The following is a 17,518-nucleotide window of genomic DNA, read 5'->3' as shown; positions in this document are numbered from 1 at the left end:
AGCCATCTGACATTCATTAGACTCACCATCCACACACTTTCCAATATGCCAAGTGCTTCCTTTATCATCACTGTAGAATGCAAATGCATGAGATGTGGGTGAAGTTCCTGAGGTGAAATAATATGTGTACGCTGGGATAATCAGTCTCCCACTCTTCATCTGAATTCCATGTCCTGGTCCAACAGCAAAGGTGGCCCAGTTCTTCTCCTGCTTACCGATCACATCTGCTGTTAAATCAGTAACAGCACTCCAGGTTTTACCAGTGTCCTTACTGGTTATGTAACAAAGGCGTGCCTGATTCTTATTCTCTTTTATTTGTTTGTGTTCTGAGACTCCAACAGGGACAGTAATGAAAAACAGAAAGAGGGTTTTGGACTCTCTTTCATAGACCGGACATGGATTCATGCTGCGATGGTTTGGTAGAGAAGCTGAACTGAGACACTCATGAGTCATATCCCACTGAAAAAAGGTGAAAAATTCTAATAAAACATTACAACACAATTATACGATTAAACAACAATGAAAAATTATATAACTTATAATGTAACATTTACTGTAAATGGTTTAAATGATTACATTTAACTGGTAACCATTTAGTTAGCATTAAAATGAACTGAACACTATTGCTTTTATTAACCTTTGCTATTATAAGGAAGCAAAATGAGTCTGAACTTGTTCCTTTTAGTTTACAGTACATCTTTTACATTTAAAAATTTCAATATAATATTCTTTCAATTGTAGAAATCAAGATTAAAACAAAATAAAGTAATAAAGTCCATAAAGTCCAGAAAGCTGTGTAAACATACAGACTAACTAAGTATTATTGTTGAAAGCCTCACCTCGACAACACCATCCCTCCATATTCCTCTTCTCATTACAAGGACATCTGCATCCGTATCATCAGTGGTTTTCCGTTTTTCAGCAAAGGCAAGGAAAGTTTTATTTTCACCGTTATAGATTAGAGCTGGAATTCTGTACGTCACCTGAGTTCCTTCAGATTTTTGAGGATCCTGTTTGAACACTGTTGTTACTGGGAAATGTCTCGCTTTGCTTCCAAGTTGTTTTTCCATTGTTCAATTTGTCCTAGAAAAATAAATGTTTTTTCTTTTCATTTTCAAAATCTAAATCATTCAAAAATTATTTGAAACTTGTCCAACATGACAAGAGTAAATGGAAAGTTCACCCAGAAATGAAAAGTCTGACATCATTTTACTCATGCTGAAGTTGTTGTAAACTTTTTTGAGTTTCTTATATACAAAATATATATTGAAGAATGCTTGGAATGGTAGCTATAGAAAACCATGGTAGATCAAATATTTACTGCAGAAGTCAATGGGTGCTGGTTTAAAGCATTCCTCACAACAGAAAAAAAAATCAATTTGGGAGCAAGTGTAGGTTGAGCATGAAAGAATTTGCATGTTTAGGTGAACTATCCCTTTAATGCAATGTAGGTTCAGTCAAAGCTTATTTAATGTGTATGAAGGATTTTTTTTTTTTTTTGCTGTAAACACTCTGAATCCACAGGGTAACCGAAAGTAGGTAGGCTAATGCAAGTACGAAAGTAGGCATGGCGTTTAAAAATTCTTCGATCAAATTACACGAGCTAATTCTAATTCTGAATTCTAAACGTCAACACTATGAAAGCGAAAATGACGACCAGATTCCTCCGCATCAAAACCAGCTCAAATTCTTCCTTTGCGTTTTAGCACTAGCTGCCTCTTAACCCGTTATTTACACTCATTAAATCGAGGATTAAGTGCTTCAAAGAAGCCTAGCCACGTGCGACGCAGGATAAAAATGACACCAGAGGAATGACTGACATACTCACAGAAATGTACTTTGCTGCCGCAAAAGTTGAAGTCTTCACTCAGTCAGACGAACAGACGAAGCTGCACTCCACACAAGCTCTCACTTGTTTCGCAACAACAGCAAGAATAATTGGTAGGGTAGACTTGTTTCATCACAGACTTGTTTTATAGCTCATGGGGCATTCCACAAAACATCTGCTTTTCCGTGTAAAAAACAAAATGTCAGTCAAGTCTGAACATTCACATAAATAACACGTGTTAATAGATTACATATGTGTGCGTGTCTGTAAATAAATGAATATGGGTACATTTTGAAATGTAACTGATAGTAATTTTATTTAGACGTTTTCATTCTTGTGTTTAAACTATTATTTAAAATGCTTTCTACAAACTATCCAGTGTTTCAACGAATACTTTATTGTAAAATTCAGAGCAACAGGATTGACAAGATCGCCCTCTACTGACAACAAATGGCCAGTGATAAGCAATCTGGAAAACAAAGAAAAATACGATATTGCATACTATTAAATTGTGCTTATCATGACCATGTTTAGGCTATAGGTAGGCTGATATGGGTCAATGATGTATAGGTTTTTAACCATCACCAAAACAGTACACTTGTGAAACAGCTTTTTTATTAATTTTCCTTCAGCTTAATACCTTATATATCAGGGGTCCACACATTGGAATGAACCGCCAACTATTCCAGCATATGTTTTACACAGTGGATGTCCTTCCAGATGCAACCAATACTGGGAAATACCCATGCACACTATGGCCACTTTTGTTTACCCAATTCACCTATAGCGCATGTCTTTGGGATGTGAGGGAAACTGGAGCACCTGGAGAAAACCCACACAAACACTGGGAGAACATGCAAAATTAAAAAATGTTAAGTGGCACAACCACTGAGCCACCGTGCCACCCTTTTATTATAATGTGTGCATTTTTTCTGAGCAGATAAATGTCATTTTCACAGTGATTTACAAAAGACAATCTAAAAGAACATTGTATTCAGTGTATCACCCCCCCCCCCCCAAATGTTTATTATAAATAATTTGATGACATGAAAATTCTGACTTTGTGTATATTAATACCAGTTTGTAACAGTTTGTAACTATCAAAATTTCAAAAGAAATTAGAATTCATTTCAAATAAACCAATGGCATACAGATGTTACTGACAATAAAATAATGCAAATAGTTACGTGCACATCTTGTCCTTAGAATACTTTTGCATCCTAATTCAGTGGTAGGTACAATAGACAAAGTATCTTAAACTTTTAAAATACATTTAAAATCGTTTTTTTTTACAATACATGTATGAATATAAATAAACCCATAGTTCAAGAATTCAAGCATTATTGGTTTGTTCATTTTAGCATTCACATTTTGACACTTTCCATACAGTACACAAATAAACACAGAACATGCCTTATCAAGCTGGTAAGCTGTGATCAAAAATTAAATGATCACAGTAATGACTTCATGTAACTTAATGACTTAATGTACAGTAATGTTTGGCACTCTTGTTGTTAAATAAAACTGCATGCCTCTTGCGGAAGAACATTACTGTTTATAGATACAGTATGGTGAGTGTCACACAGACACTGAACTACACTGTAGAAGGGAACGACCATATAGTCCTAGTATACCAGTGACTATACAGGATTAGACAAAAACATAATTTGGAAGATTAAAGTGTACAGCTTTGAAACATCAAAACAGTATTTGAGATGTTGGGAATTTACTTGAGATTAATGTAGCTAAATTCAAAATACAGTTATTTTCTCACTTTTCCAAAGTCAAATTTAAGCACTTCTCAAATATTTTGCAGGTGCAAATCTTTTATCTTTTTCAGCACTATACAAGTGTGGAAAATTAAGATGTTATAGTATTTTATAGTATACTGTGTGTGTGTGTGTGTGTGTGTGAGTATATATGTATATATGTGTATATATATATATATATATATATATATATATATATATATATATATATATATATATATCAACTTTAGATTACTCTCATCTTAATTGTGTTGTCATCTTAAATGTTAATTATTTTAATTTCATGCATTGCTCACTCATTAAATGATCATGTCCATGCATTTTATTTTCATTTTATGCTAAAGCAAAGCGATTTATTTTTTTGAAATAGTTAATTATAATCACCTACTATTATAATGAAAGCAACACAATTAAATTTTAAAGCAGTTTCAAGCACCTTATCCAAAATCTAAGAACCTTTCAAACCTTGAAAACACTTTATTAAAATGCAAGAATTATCAAGGGTTTCCAGCACCCATACGAACTCTGTCATCTGTATTGCTTTTAATCTAGCACCAAGATGCAAATCCTAAAGTAGAAAGGATCCCATAATAAGTCCTAAACGTTTTTGCATTCATCAATTCAAGAGCACAATAAATCATTAAGTTTAAATTCAACAAATGCTATCCCCTCAATTTCACTTTTCTCTCCACACTCCATGAGGCAGCCGAATCGCTCCTCACACTGTGTCAAGTCTGAGTATCCACTGGGACCCTTATAAATGATCCACGGGCGGCTCCAACCAGAAGCATTCAAGGGTGACTTATTCAAGTAAACTCCAAGATCCTTCCTTTTCTTCTTATTAGTTGGATGAGAATAGAGTAACCAAGTTTTAGAGTCTGACTGTGTCAAGCAATCAGTTGCCTTCTTCTCCTCTTCATCCAATGGCTGAGGAACAGGAAAGCTCAACACGCTTCCCTGACAGCCATGCCGTGGCTCTACCAGTTTCCTTGCAACATGAGGATTGTCAAAAGCTGCTCCACTGGTTTCACTTAAAGCCTCTATTCTGTATCCACATGTACTACGAGCATTGCAGTACAGATGACTCTGATCAGCATGATCTATGATCTCAGCCATCTCACATTCACAGGATTTCATTTGGATTTTTCCTCCCATCTGCCAGGTGACGCCACAGTCATCACTGTAGAACGATAGGGCATGAGGCCTGACTATGAGAGGAAAATTAAAGGGAAAACACCTGCAATGCACGTAATAAACATACGCCGGAATGATTAGTCTTCCGCTTTTCATCTGAATCCCATGTCCTGGTCCAACTGCAAATGTAGCCCAGTTGTGAATCTCATCTCCAATAACACTGTTTGTTAAATCTGTTAACTCACTCCAGGTCTCGCCATAGTCTGCACTCGTGATGTAACACAGTCGGGCTCGGTTTCTACCCATGGCAATCTGGTGATACTCTGTGGTATTGCCCGATATGCAGATAAAGAAGAGATAGATGGTTTTGGATTTCCTCTCATAGACTGGACAAGGATTCATAGTGCGATGATCTGGCAAACAGGCGGAAGTGAGAGTCTGTGCAGAAGTCCACTGAAAATAATGACAATTAATTAATATGCTTAGAAATGTGAAAGTATAAAATTGTAAATGTTTGGGAAAAGTATGGCTATAAAATGTTTTTTTTTTCTAATAAATATCTGCCAATATGAGTTTAAATACAATTTTACCTGACATTTACAGCCATACTACTGAAAGCAATTTTTTATTTATTTTTAATTAAAGTGAGAATTAGGACTCAGTCGAACTGCTTGTAGCTGGAATCTTGTTGGGTAAAGTGTAGTAAGGGCACAGTGTTACTGTCAATTAGGGCTGCGTGATATTAGAAAAATCTGACATTGTGATATTTTGTTTTTCTGCGAAATACATTGGCTCTATGCACCAACACAATGTATTTGAAATGAAATGAACAAGATGTGCTTTAACTGCAGACTGTCAGCTTTAATTTGACAGTAACAGATTCCAAATGCAAATAGCACACTTGAAATAATTTTTGTACGCACAAACTCTAGTGTGACCGCAGCATAATTCCTACAGTGTTCACCTGGTTTGGATGTAAAAACCCTGACAGTCTGCAGTTAAAGCACATCTTGTTTGTTTTATTTCAAATTGATTGTGTTGGTGTATAGAGCCAAAATTGCACAGAAATTGTGTTGATGTCCAAATATTTATGGACCAAACTATATTACGATATGAATACAACTTCCCAAGATAACTTGAATATCTCTACTTAAATTTTTTTTAGAGTAATGAGGGTGATTTTTTAAGGCTGTGAATCATGTATAAAAATAAATAGAGCTATGAAAAAAGTTAAATAGCGCTTTATGGTTTTCCACAGAGTCGAACAGTATTACGGGTACAGAAATTGAATAATGAAATGTAAATTAACATTGTATAGTTTTCATGGTGTTAATAATTCAGTCAAATTATTCTTCATTAAAGTTAAAATGATTTACACTCTCTTGAAATGCCTTTAAAACACATGCAAACAATAAAGTTTCAGTCTGTTATTGGTATACTTTGCAATGACTCCACAAATCTCGTGTATTCTCAATATCTCACCATGGGACTCTTTTGAACACACACATTGCAATTTCAATGCTCAAATGTGTAGCCCTATTGTCAATAATGAAAAGAGTTTCTGAATAATGTAATATTTTATGTAAAAGTGTAAAATTTAAGATTATTTTTTTAAATACAAAGAACAAGAGAAGGCAAAATAGGCTAAATGATAGCCTTGAATTTGCTATTATAATTATGCTGAGCTGAGGGCAATAATTATGCATCCTTGCTGAATATATTAATATCTTTCTTTTATTTAAATTCTTATTGACCCCAAACTTACAAACACTGACAAATACTGATTTATAAGCCTTTTTTGTATAAATATGAAAAAATTATATTACTTGAAGTGATCCATTGTGCAGTGATCCCTTCCTCATGACCAACACTTTTGCATCACTGTCACGTGGAGTGCTGCGCTCTTCAGCAAAGGCAAGGAACGTCTGACCATCGCTGATGTAAATTAAAGCAGGAATTCTGTATGTTTTGCCATCCTTCTGCTGAAATAAAACTGTTCGTGCAGGTGGAGGGCGCTGGGCTTCAGGATAGCTTTTTGACGCCATATTGTCAATCATTCCTAGATAAACATAAACATAAGTAAACAACATGCAGGTAATATGACTATGAATGATCACGTGCGTGTTTATGCATAGATATCTTGCCACTTTATGGCTTTAAGTCGTCTTCAGAAAATACTACTGCTGCTAGGGGTATTAAATAGAAGATGTAACGTTACAATAATTAATTTTCCAAAATCAGCCCGGGCACCTACTACAAACCCTACACTTTAGTCAAATGATACGACGTTAATACTATCCTTACACTCCAACGAATGGATTCGCCGTCATTGCTTTTCTTTTAGGTGCATTATGAAAATTATTAAGGGAAAACTGACAACACATACAATCTATTTACCTTGTATATTCTCCTGTTTCCTACACTGCAGTGCAGGCAGTTGGTTCGGAAGACGAAATCGGAAACTCTTTCCACGGGGCGCAGTGCATTGCGGGACGTGTAGTTCCAACCTAAAAAGAGGCTATCAACATCTCTCTTTCACTCACAGTTATTTAATTCGGTTTTAAATAACACTTTTTATTATTTATTTCCAACACCCAACACACTTGTTAATAAAGATACGATTAAAACTGTGACAGCAAACGTGTAAGAGTACTACATTGCCCATATTGCTTAACCATGGTTGCTAGGACACCATGCAAGACACACTTCAGGGTCTTGTTTGTAAATATTCGAGACAGAGTGCACTGGAGAGGGATTTCAGTCGTTCAAACTTTGAGCAATTTTCTCATTTAATAGAGCTATTAAATCTTACTGTTTGTACTGTTACGGTTTGTCGTCTTGGAATTAATTGCTCGCTGGAAGAAATGGCAGAACTGGGGATTTACAAATTGGACAATGGACGAAGTTACCCATCAAACTGTTTCCCAATAAGATCCTTTTTTCTTCCAAGAAATGAAGGTGATTATTCAACTGAAGGCAAAATTGACTATTTTTATTTATTTATCACATGATCCTACAATATTCATTCTAATATAACGTTTATTACCCATTTGGAACCCAAACTCATATTAATAACAATGTGTTTCTAGCGTCTGTTGAATAATTAAAAGTTAAAAAGAGCAGCATTCATTTGAATCAGAAATTATTTTAATAGTTTTGTTATGTTATTAATTTTATTTTCTGTTTTTATTGCAATTTAATGCATCTTTGCTAAATAAAAGTAATAATAATAATAATAAAACATCTTACTTTTCTGGCATACCTGAATCTGAAATCTTAGAATTAACTATATGAAGTTATATTTAATATGTGGTTTTATTTTAAGGGGCAGGACACTGGCTTGTAGCACACAGAAATGCACTGGAGGAGGAAATATCAAAAAGGAAGAACATTTCAGATTTGGAAGTGCACTTTGGGAAAGAAGGAAAGGGAGTGCAAGCAAGCAACACTTTAGAAGCTCAACTTTTAGTAAGAATGCTTTCATGATCATTTTAACAGTGATTGCAGTTCATTCATATATTGATTTAAAACGTGACATTGTTAAGATATCTTACTAAACAAACACTTTCATTCTACTTCAGATTACACTGCATTGTGTGGATAAACCCTCTGACCTGTGTTCTGTTAACATCAGTGGCCAGCGTTTGGAAACAGTAAGGCCAGTCTCACGCTTTTTTAATGCCAGTGGTTGTAAACCTGAGGGCATCAGCAGATTTTAGGAAAATTATTAAAATGGTTTTCCATAAGTATAAATTAAGTTTAAAATAATATGAAACCACAAAAAAAAAAAAAAAAAAAAAAAAAATCAAGATATCTCTTAAGTAAGCTACACCCCCAGACCTCTTGGATTACATTATAGAATTTAATACATTTTGTTATAATTATTTATTTGCTTTTTTAATATAAAGTTATTTATTTGGAAATCAGAAGCCTTTAGCTGGAAAGTGTGAAAATCAAAGATATCTGTCATTACTTCACAGAAGCATGTTTTTTCTTTCTTTTTTAAACAGGTAAAACTTGAAGGTTTGGAACAATTTGATAACATTGCTTACATAAATGCCTCTGATAACCATTTAACCTTAGGTAAAAAAAAAAAATTGCACATTTATATCTTTCTGACACTTGTAATGGGATAAAAATGGTTGTAAATGAATATTAATCGTTATATTTTTAGAGCCTTTTGGCAGGTTTCCTGCACTAAGGGAATTGGAACTGTCGCTGAACAGTCTCCATAAATTAGAGATTCATGCTGATGACTTCAAGAAATTGGAAGTGAGTTTGCTTGAATATTGGGATATGATTATATAGTTGAGTGCAGATGTCCCTAATTATATTGTGACGATCAAAGAGACCTGACTTATTTTTTTTGTTTCAGGTGCTGGACTTATCCTTTAATAATGTCACAGGAGAAAGTATATTAAATCTAGGCCTGTTACCATGTTTGAAGGTTCTCCATCTAACTGGAAACCAACTGCAGATGCTTCCTCTCAGCATGGCTGGATCTTGTAACCAACTTGAGGAAAAGTACATGTTTGCTACTTTACAGACTTTATCTAAATAGTCTATTTTTATAGAAATGTTATGGTTTGTCTTTATTTTAAAACCATTGACTTTAAAGTGACAAGTATTTTTTAGCCTGCATTTATGAAATTTAGAGTCTACAACAAAATAAAAGTAAAAACACACATTATAAATTAAATGTGTCTGTTTTCAGTTTTATTCACTTATTTTGTATGATACTACAAACTGGTACACAGCCGTATATCAAATAATTTATATAGAGTATATGGATTTTCTTATGACCACACTGGTTTGTAACCTAGGCAGTATACCTTTCAAGTCCTTTTTGATATTTCACTTTAGCTGCTACTGAATTGAATGTTTTGAACATACTCAGAAATAATGACATAATATATCCTTGTTTTCAATAGCACAGATCAAGGTGTCTCTCTATTTGAAAGTCTGGAGGTTTTGATGCTTGATGACAACAAATTAACTTCTCCAGGAGTGTTTATGAGCCTTGCTAACATGAAGAGGTTGGTTAGTCTGCTTTTTATTGAGCAATGGATGTAAATGTTGTTTTTGGAATCTAATTTTGGTAATATGAAATCACTTTTCTTATATTGTATTTTTTAACTATTATAAATTAATATTAATTTATTAAATCACAAAATAGATCAGTAGCAGTTGTGCATTACACTTGATTGACTTTATCTTAGACTTATCCAGGTGTGCTTGTAAGTACAGTAAATTTGTATTGACCTATACTGTACATTATTGTAGATACTGATCATTTGCCAGCAAATCAGTATTAGTTAAATTAACTTTTTAGGTTGAAATGAGGTGTTTTAGAATACAAGTCATATGATGCAGTTTTCATATGTGATATCATAGTTATCTTTTCGAAACTTTAGCTCATTAATAACATATGGCAGACTTTGGAAACAGTTCATTATCTTTCATTATCCATTGCTCTTAGTGAACACTGCCCTCTTGAGGGACAGTCACAGCATGTTCTTTCAGAATTTTAAATAAAACTGCTGTCTAGCCAAAGAAATTAACTATGATATAAACATAGATTTTTATTGATTAGAAGGTACTGTTTAATTTGTAAACATTTAATCGTTGCTGTAAATTATAATAACTAATAAATTAGAAAAATGAAAAAAAAAGGGAATGAGGGCTTACAATTTTACAATTTATTATTTAGGAACAGTGCAATACTTTCTTAATTTAGTATACGTTTAATTGTTTAATTCCCACTTTATATTAAGTGGCCTTACCTAATATGTACTTAAACTAGTAATAAGTAATAATGAATTACAATTTACTTATTGTGTAAATACTGTACATGTTTTTACATTGCACTTATGGTTGATTAATTGCCTGCATGTAAATACATTTGTAATTTAATATAGCATATTATTGCATTTATAATTAAACTGTTAACCATTCCTTACACCTTAACCCACCCTTAAACCTACGCTACGTTAGTGCGTCCACACATGCACTCCAGTGTTCGCGGCGACCCAAGTTTGATTCTGGTCCTTGCAGTCCTGTGCCAATCCTTCCCCTCTCTCTGCTGCCCATGCTTTCCTGTCAATACTCTATACTGTCCTGTCTACTAAAGGTGAAAACCCAGAAAAAAAATACCTACCCATACCACCAAACTCTACCCATATCCTACCTCGATAGTACCAGAAGTGTTCTGTAATATATTATGAACACATTGGGTCCATTGTATTTAAATTTGATGCATGTACAGAGTAGTTGGCCATTTAATATAAAGTGGGACCAATTTTTTTTTTAATTTAATTAAATTTTTTACTGTTTGTGCTTTTAGGCTTCGTCATTTAAACTTACAAGGGAATTTGATCTCAGGAGTTCCATTCTTAGAACAAATGGCAACATTGGAAGATGCCCAAGCAGGCAACATACCACAAAGCATTTTGCAAAATCCAAGCCTGATAAATGACAAGAGGAGAACATGTTTGTATATTCACTGTGATATAAAAAAGAAAAAATATTTTAGATTGTAAAACAAATTATAATTTATCTCATATTTTCTTCCCTTTTTCAAACAGACTCAGAAATCAAAATGATCCACAAAACAATAGAAAAAACATTAGAAGTAGGATATTTTTTTTCTTAAATAATTTATCTTATTTTATGTGGAAACTTCATCAACATTTTAAAATCTAACCTATGTCTTAAACAGGAGGACAAAGCATGTCTCCAAATGCATTTGGATCACTTAAAATATCTTGTTCAGAGAAAGAAGGATGGTAGCTCCCTCGATCAATGCCTTCCATTTCCAGAACTTCATCATCTGAATTTAGCCAACAATGAGGTCTGTGTTCCTTGTTCACAGTTAAAAAGCATTTAATTTACTACAAACACTGACAGCTGAATAAAGTCATTGACAACTAAGCTATTTTCCACTTCTCTCCTCTAGATAGCTGAGGAAGAGGCATTGTTGCCTGTGGCACTGTTTCCAAAGCTCAGTGAGCTTGTTATTCACTCAAACCCCTTAACAACTCAGAAAAGTGGTAAACTCATACACCCTTAAACAGGATCATTGTTTGGACAAGCAAAACTTAGCAAAACTTAATCTTTGTGTGTTTGTGTTTTAATGCAGGCGACCCACCAATGCTGACCAGTTTTCTTCAGGACAAGTTGGGTATTAAAATAACACGCAAAAAGACAACTGATCATGTAAAGCAACATATCTGTCCTAAAAGAAAGGTATACAAATACATAACTTTTTGATTTAGCACATAATATTTGCATTGTAAACCTTTTCAGAAGCAGTTTACCTCCTTTTTACATTGTCAGGTGAAAACCACAACTTCAATTACACCAAAATTAGCTTCAATCATGGCAAGTCCACTTGCCACAAAAAGAGTCTACTCTAAGAAATATACCAGCGAAGATTGTCTTCTACCCTCAGAATATGGGTTAATGCATGTATTTGACTTACCATCTCAAATAAGCATCAAAGATGAGAAAGATATTTCCATTGGCCAGGAACATTTTGACTTTACACGTGCAGGTTTATCATTTGAGATGATTCAAAATGAGGAGTCCTTCTTTGTGACGGAGGTATGTTTCTGCACCTAAAGTTTACATATTAAGATTTGTGTCATATGCATGTTTGAAAATGTAATTTCTTTTAGGTTAATGAACTCAATGAATCAGATTACCAGAAAGACTCATATGATGCAGAAGAAACCAAACTAAAGGTGAAAAAATGCAGCAAAGCCTGTCCAGAAAAACTGATTGGTTATGAAATCTTACTTGGTGATACATCTGGGCCAGAAATGCCTGAGACTTGTGGTAGGAATTTTTCTCTTGTTTACCTGTTGCTTTTGTTTGAATCACTGGTGTTTGTTTGTTCATGTTGTCAGTGGTTTTCTTCAATGCAGGAATTCAGCATGCCGTTAATGTTCTTGAGCACACGCTTAAAAACTTGCTTGTGTATCGAGATTCTAAAGCAAATGTGGACATTCCTCAGAAGCTGTACATAGAGAGAGAGAGAAAGGTGAGAGGTTGTTCATTGGCAATACACTCATGGGCCACTTTATATAGAATGAGAATGTGTCATTACAGTGCAATGCATTCTGGGAATTTGGGACTTGAGAACCTGTATCCTATTAACCTACATAGGTTTATTGAGTCATACATACACTGATTTGTAATAAGCTCGCACTAAAAGTGTGGATGTAACCCTCATTGTCCTGGCCAAATTGCCTCTATTAGCCCTTTCTATCGTGGCCTCCCAATTGTCTCCATTCTCTGAACTGGCTCTATCACCATCTTTCTTCTCCACCATTTATTGTGTCGTGGAGAGACCCCCTAACATAACTGTAAAGAGCTTTGGCTATATAGCAATACACAATAAATGCACTTTATAAAAAATGTGCATGTGCATAAAAGTTCAAAAGCTCACACTACAGATAAAGATGAAAATCATTTCTATGCAAATTTTTTCTTGCTGCATCTCGTTGTTATTTTATTACTTACAGAAGCTGGTTCATTTATTTACTCCACTCTCCAGCATCGGTACACATCTTCTCTAGTTTCACTTTAGTGATGGAGACTAAATATTATGGAATGCACATCAACAGCTTTTCAGACACATAAAGAGCATTTTTAAATGTATCTACACATTAGTCAATTTTAAAGTGCTTGTAAGTTCTTTTTCAAAAGTCATTACTATTAAACGGTTGACTTTTGTGGAGATTTGCATTGGTTTACATTATGCATGTCTGAAAACATGGCAAAATACATTTGTCATGACATAGATTCTCATTCTCTATTAGGCGCACTTTGATAGTAATGGGTTAAACTGCCCTTTTTTCTATGGAACTGCCTTAAAGGGTTAGTTCACCCAAAAATTCTTACTATTTACTCACCTTAGAGGTTACAAATCTTAATAAGTTTCTTTCTTATTTTGAACAAAAAAAGCAGATATTTTGGAGAAAGTTGAAAACCATAAACTATTGCCTATAGCCCTTTTCACACAGTGTTACCATTAAATATCCAAAAAATTACCGGAATGACTTTACCAGTAAATTCAAAACAGTACTGTTCACACAGGCAAGAACATTCCAGAATTTTTCTGGAAAAGACCATCCACACATTCCAAAATACCGGTAAATTCTGACATCATTAACCAGAAATGACATCAAAACGGCCGCTTTTGTACTTTTAAACATAGAAGGGGTCTGGCTTTTGTTGTTGGTTTATGCTACATAATATGTGTGCATGCTGGCACTTCACGTGCACACGCATCAAGCAACTGAAGCATAGCTTAAAGGTAAACAAACTTGGATTATCATAAGGCATTGAGAAGGAACATAGAAACATTATCTGACAAACATCTAGCTGCTAAATGTCTCTGGAAAAATATTCAAAGCCTTTCATTTTATAAACAGTGCAGATCTGAATGAGTTTGAAAGTTCTGTAGACGTCTCACTTCAGCGCATTCTAAATGTGAACGCGCTCTGTGGCGAGGGGGCGGGGCCGAGAGCTGTGGAAACGCAATGAGGCCGCCGCACAGGTGAATCCACTTATGTGGCGGCCTCATTCTGTTCCTATGGCTCTCGGCCCCACCCCCTCGCGACATGCTCTTTCCAGCAATTTTCCTTCTGCGTTCATATAAAGCAGCATTCCATACTCTTTCTGGAAATTTGCCTGAACGAATTTACTGGTATTTTCAAAAATTGCCAGTAATTTTCCGGAAAGGTCTGTATGTGTGAAAGGGGGTTGTGAAAGTTAATTTTATTGTTAACGTCAATGGTTACAGGTTACAAAATTTTTTTAAATATTTTTTTTCTGTTTAACAGAAAAAAGAAACTCATAAAAGTGTGAAACACGTAAAGGGTGGGTAAATTATGACAGAATTTTCATTTTCGAGTAAACAATATTTTTGGCTGTCAAAAAAATATATATACACAGTTACTGTCTCAGAATTGCTTTCACTTGGATGAGACTGGCTGTTTACAATATTTCAACACAAAAGCGTGCATTTGACAGTTCAAGTTTTAATAAGATATAATAATTTTCCATAGCATAGATACAGCAAGGTGTTGGAACATTTCTCAGATTGTGCTCCATATTGACATCATCATAATGCTGGTGCAGATGTATTACTGTTTTAGATGCAAATCTCAATGTGGAATGATTTGAGATTTTGGCCATGGAGCTTTATCCTGCTGGAAGTAGAAGTCACAAGATGGGCACACTGTGATCATTAAAAACAGACATGTTCAGCATTATAACTGCCACTATCTGGATAAATATTCTTTTTCATTCTCTGTAAACCATAGAGGTTTTGAAAGACAGGTCCATGTGGCACCATCAAACATGCCATGTTTAAAGTCACTTAAAACATCTTTTTCCCCAGTTTGATGCTCTGTTTGAGCTACACACAGCTCATCTGTACCATGTTTACATACCTAAAAAATTACACTTCTGTCATGTGATAAGCTGATTATAAATTTGCATCAATTAGTAATTACATGAGCAGGTATACCCATTAAAGTGTCCTGGTGAGTGTATAAAACATGGTCATCTAAACCAGCAAGATGTGAAGATCATTAGAGGACTTGGGTCATCTGTTATCAATAACACAGCAGGAACATTCTTTTCACAGATTAAAAATTTGCCGCCTTTGGAACCAAAGAAGTCGAGGGGAAAAATAGTCGATGGACTTCTTGACCAAATAAAGGAGACGAAAACAATAAGCAAATATCCATTGGGTAACATAAACTTCCTTTGTCATTTAACAGCAGGCTTTGAAATAGCCTTAGACGCTTATTTTCATAAATCAGAAAATCAAGATTCTGAATTCAGTGTAATCAAGCCTAGTAATGCTATTTTAGCAGGAACAAAATTTCATCATCAACGATAGCGCATTAGCATGTTGTACAAGTCAACTAACAAGCAGACTGAAAAGAAGTTGTAGTGATAGTGCAGCGCTGTTTACTTTGAAATGCTCTGTTTGGCTCTGCAGCTGTTGCTCTATTATTTCAACACTTAACAGATTGCTAGTGTGTTTGGCTGCACTGCAACTCCACTGGAATGACTGTGGATATATGCCATCTAGGAAACCTCAAACCAAACTGCTTTTAGTATGTCATTAAATTCACCATTGCTTATAGAAAAAAAAAAGATTTTAAATGCATTTTTTTGTTTTATCTGTGCAGATAATATACTGAAAGGAGGGAATAAAGTTGATAAGAGTGAATACAATGAAGCACTGATCCTGCTGAAGGACTTGAAGAGGAAGTACAGTACGGCCCATCTGAAAAGAGTGGAACAAGCAGCACAGATTGAGACTGAGAAGATGTGTAATGTAAACTAACAGGTGCATTACTTTCTACCTTTTATGAATATGTCTTATTTAGAATACTGAAGACTGTACCAAACCAGTGTTTAGATATCAGATATATAACTATCAGAGATATAGATATCACAAATAAACTGCATTTGGAATTGCTGTCAGGTATATTATCTTTGGGTGAATTGATTCTCATTGTATTCTGGGAATTCTTTGTTCCATATTTTTCTCTAACCTGAATAATGTTATTTTATTTATTAAAAATGGATTTATTTGAAAAAGTTGGGCTGTTAAGTTATTTTTTGTGTTAAAATTGTAATTAAATATCTAAAATTGGCAGTTTGCAGAAAGTTATCTATAATATATACAGTATAGTATAACAAATTTAACAAATTTTAGGGGAGAAAGAAAGAAAGAAAGAAAGAAAGAAAGAAAGAAAGAAAGAAAGAAAGAAAGAAAGAAAGAAAGAACTCATGGATTCATAATGGATTTTTTGTTTTTTGATTAAATAAAAAAATCTTTAATTCTAAATCCATTCCATAAAGAAGATTCCATTGACAACTTGCATGTAGAAAATTCTATTTGCTACAGGACTAACTATAACAATGTATGGTGCTGATATAAAAAATAATTTCTGATAAAACTTTAAAAATTGTTTTGCATGTAGTAAATGTGCTATACTTGTATCCCTTTTTAAAACAGTTTTGTTAATCACTGTTTCATAGGTAGCCACAGTATAGACCATTTTGAGGGACGTAAATATTAACAATAGTTCTAATATGTTTCCTGTTTTAAATTTTTAATTTCCATACTTTTCGAGAATCAAAAGAGGGCCACGTATTGATGAATGATGTAATGATAGCTGTATTAAGGTTAAGTCACGATTGAATTGCCTCTTGTTAGTTATAGTATAGAAATAGTTTGACAACAAGCAGGAAATGTTCGTTGGCTAATGACATTGCCACATTGAAATGGTCTATAGTGATTTATTTTATGTACTTAATACAATTGGAAAATATACTTAGCGAGCAGCAAATGAGTTGTTTAATTTTTCACACAAGCACACATTGCATTTTAATATAATATATTTAAACATAATAATACCAATTGGTAAGCTGCTGAAGAATACTTACATTATTGCAAAATTACATAATTTCAAAATGCTTTAGTCTTTCTTTTTCATATATATATATTTTTTTTTACATTAAATCCTGTAATATACTTTTTTTTTTCTGAACAATTATATCTGAATTTTTGATTCCATTCACTTCAACCAGATGTTAATTATAAAATGCAGTAAGCTGGTGTATATAGACTTTCTTAACTAAACAATAATTATTTGTGTTGAGAAGTTTCTCAAATAATGTTTGTACAGAACAACGAACAAATCGGTTTTCCTCTAGGAGGCGCTTTCAATAAAATCTAGAGGCTCTGCAGAAACTC

The 17,518-nt window shown here is 34.0% G+C and overlaps 3 protein-coding genes across 9 annotated transcripts in view; 1 reads left to right on the top strand and 2 right to left on the bottom strand.

Annotated features, from left to right (window-relative positions):
• The window catches only part of neu3.2 (sialidase 3 (membrane sialidase), tandem duplicate 2), a 2,583-nt gene extending 601 nt beyond the window's left edge, over nt 1–1,982 (bottom strand). The window contains 3 exon segments of the mRNA NM_001003644.2: nt 1–459; nt 840–1,083; nt 1,829–1,982. The exon segment at nt 1–459 is cut by the window's left edge and continues 601 nt beyond it. Coding sequence (NP_001003644.2) covers nt 1–459; nt 840–1,070 — 690 coding nt within the window. The 5' untranslated portion in view covers nt 1,071–1,083; nt 1,829–1,982.
• Nucleotides 1,983–2,423: 441 nt separating this feature from the next.
• neu3.1 (sialidase 3 (membrane sialidase), tandem duplicate 1) overlaps nt 2,424–17,518 on the bottom strand; it is a 150,523-nt gene continuing 135,428 nt past the window's right edge. The window contains exons 1-3 of one of the 3 annotated variants that reach the window (XM_005161205.6): nt 7,129–7,215; nt 6,558–6,790; nt 2,424–5,184 (exon numbers count right to left, since the gene is read on the bottom strand). In XM_005161205.6, coding sequence (XP_005161262.1) covers nt 4,219–5,184; nt 6,558–6,788 — 1,197 coding nt within the window. In that variant the 5' untranslated portion in view covers nt 6,789–6,790; nt 7,129–7,215 and the 3' untranslated portion in view covers nt 2,424–4,218. 3 annotated transcript variants of the gene reach the window in all.
• Nucleotides 7,446–17,512, top strand: xrra1 (X-ray radiation resistance associated 1). 5 transcript variants are annotated; one of them, XR_012396772.1, is made up of 17 exons: nt 7,446–7,689; nt 8,057–8,199; nt 8,313–8,384; nt 8,742–8,814; nt 8,906–9,003; nt 9,107–9,255; nt 9,663–9,767; nt 11,075–11,220; nt 11,316–11,362; nt 11,450–11,581; nt 11,687–11,780; nt 11,870–11,976; nt 12,067–12,333; nt 12,408–12,567; nt 12,657–12,772; nt 15,942–16,102; nt 17,479–17,512. XR_012396772.1 is itself a non-coding variant. In XM_003200866.7 (17 exons), the coding sequence occupies exons 1-17, from the start codon at nt 7,596–7,598 to the stop codon at nt 16,097–16,099; spliced, it is 2,067 nt and encodes a 688-aa protein (XP_003200914.4). In that variant the 5' UTR covers nt 7,446–7,595; the 3' UTR covers nt 16,100–16,356. The 5 variants fall into 5 exon arrangements, 4 of the variants coding, with proteins under 4 accessions (XP_003200914.4, XP_073791402.1, XP_073791401.1 ...); XM_003200866.7 differs by lacking the exon at nt 17,479–17,512 and adding an exon at nt 15,389–15,494 and having other exon boundaries at nt 15,942–16,356; XM_073935301.1 differs by lacking the exons at nt 8,742–8,814; nt 17,479–17,512 and adding an exon at nt 15,389–15,494 and having other exon boundaries at nt 15,942–16,356.

Source organism: Danio rerio, chromosome 21, assembly GCF_049306965.1.
Source record: "Danio rerio strain Tuebingen ecotype United States chromosome 21, GRCz12tu, whole genome shotgun sequence".
Classification (NCBI taxonomy): Eukaryota; Metazoa; Chordata; class Actinopteri; order Cypriniformes; family Danionidae; genus Danio; species Danio rerio.
This window is presented reverse-complemented; position numbering and strand designations above follow the sequence as displayed.

Excerpts from the sequence above, each read along its gene's own strand:
- xrra1 (XM_003200866.7), top strand. The coding sequence starts at position 7,596 with ATGGCAGAACTGGGGATTTACAAATTGGACAATGGACGAAGTTACCCA. Across the intron at positions 11,363-11,449 it reads CAATAGAAAAAACATTAGAA|GAGGACAAAGCATGTCTCCA; the intron begins GTAGGATATTTT and ends TGTCTTAAACAG. Across the intron at positions 12,568-12,656 it reads AGAAATGCCTGAGACTTGTG|GAATTCAGCATGCCGTTAAT; the intron begins GTAGGAATTTTT and ends TCTTCAATGCAG.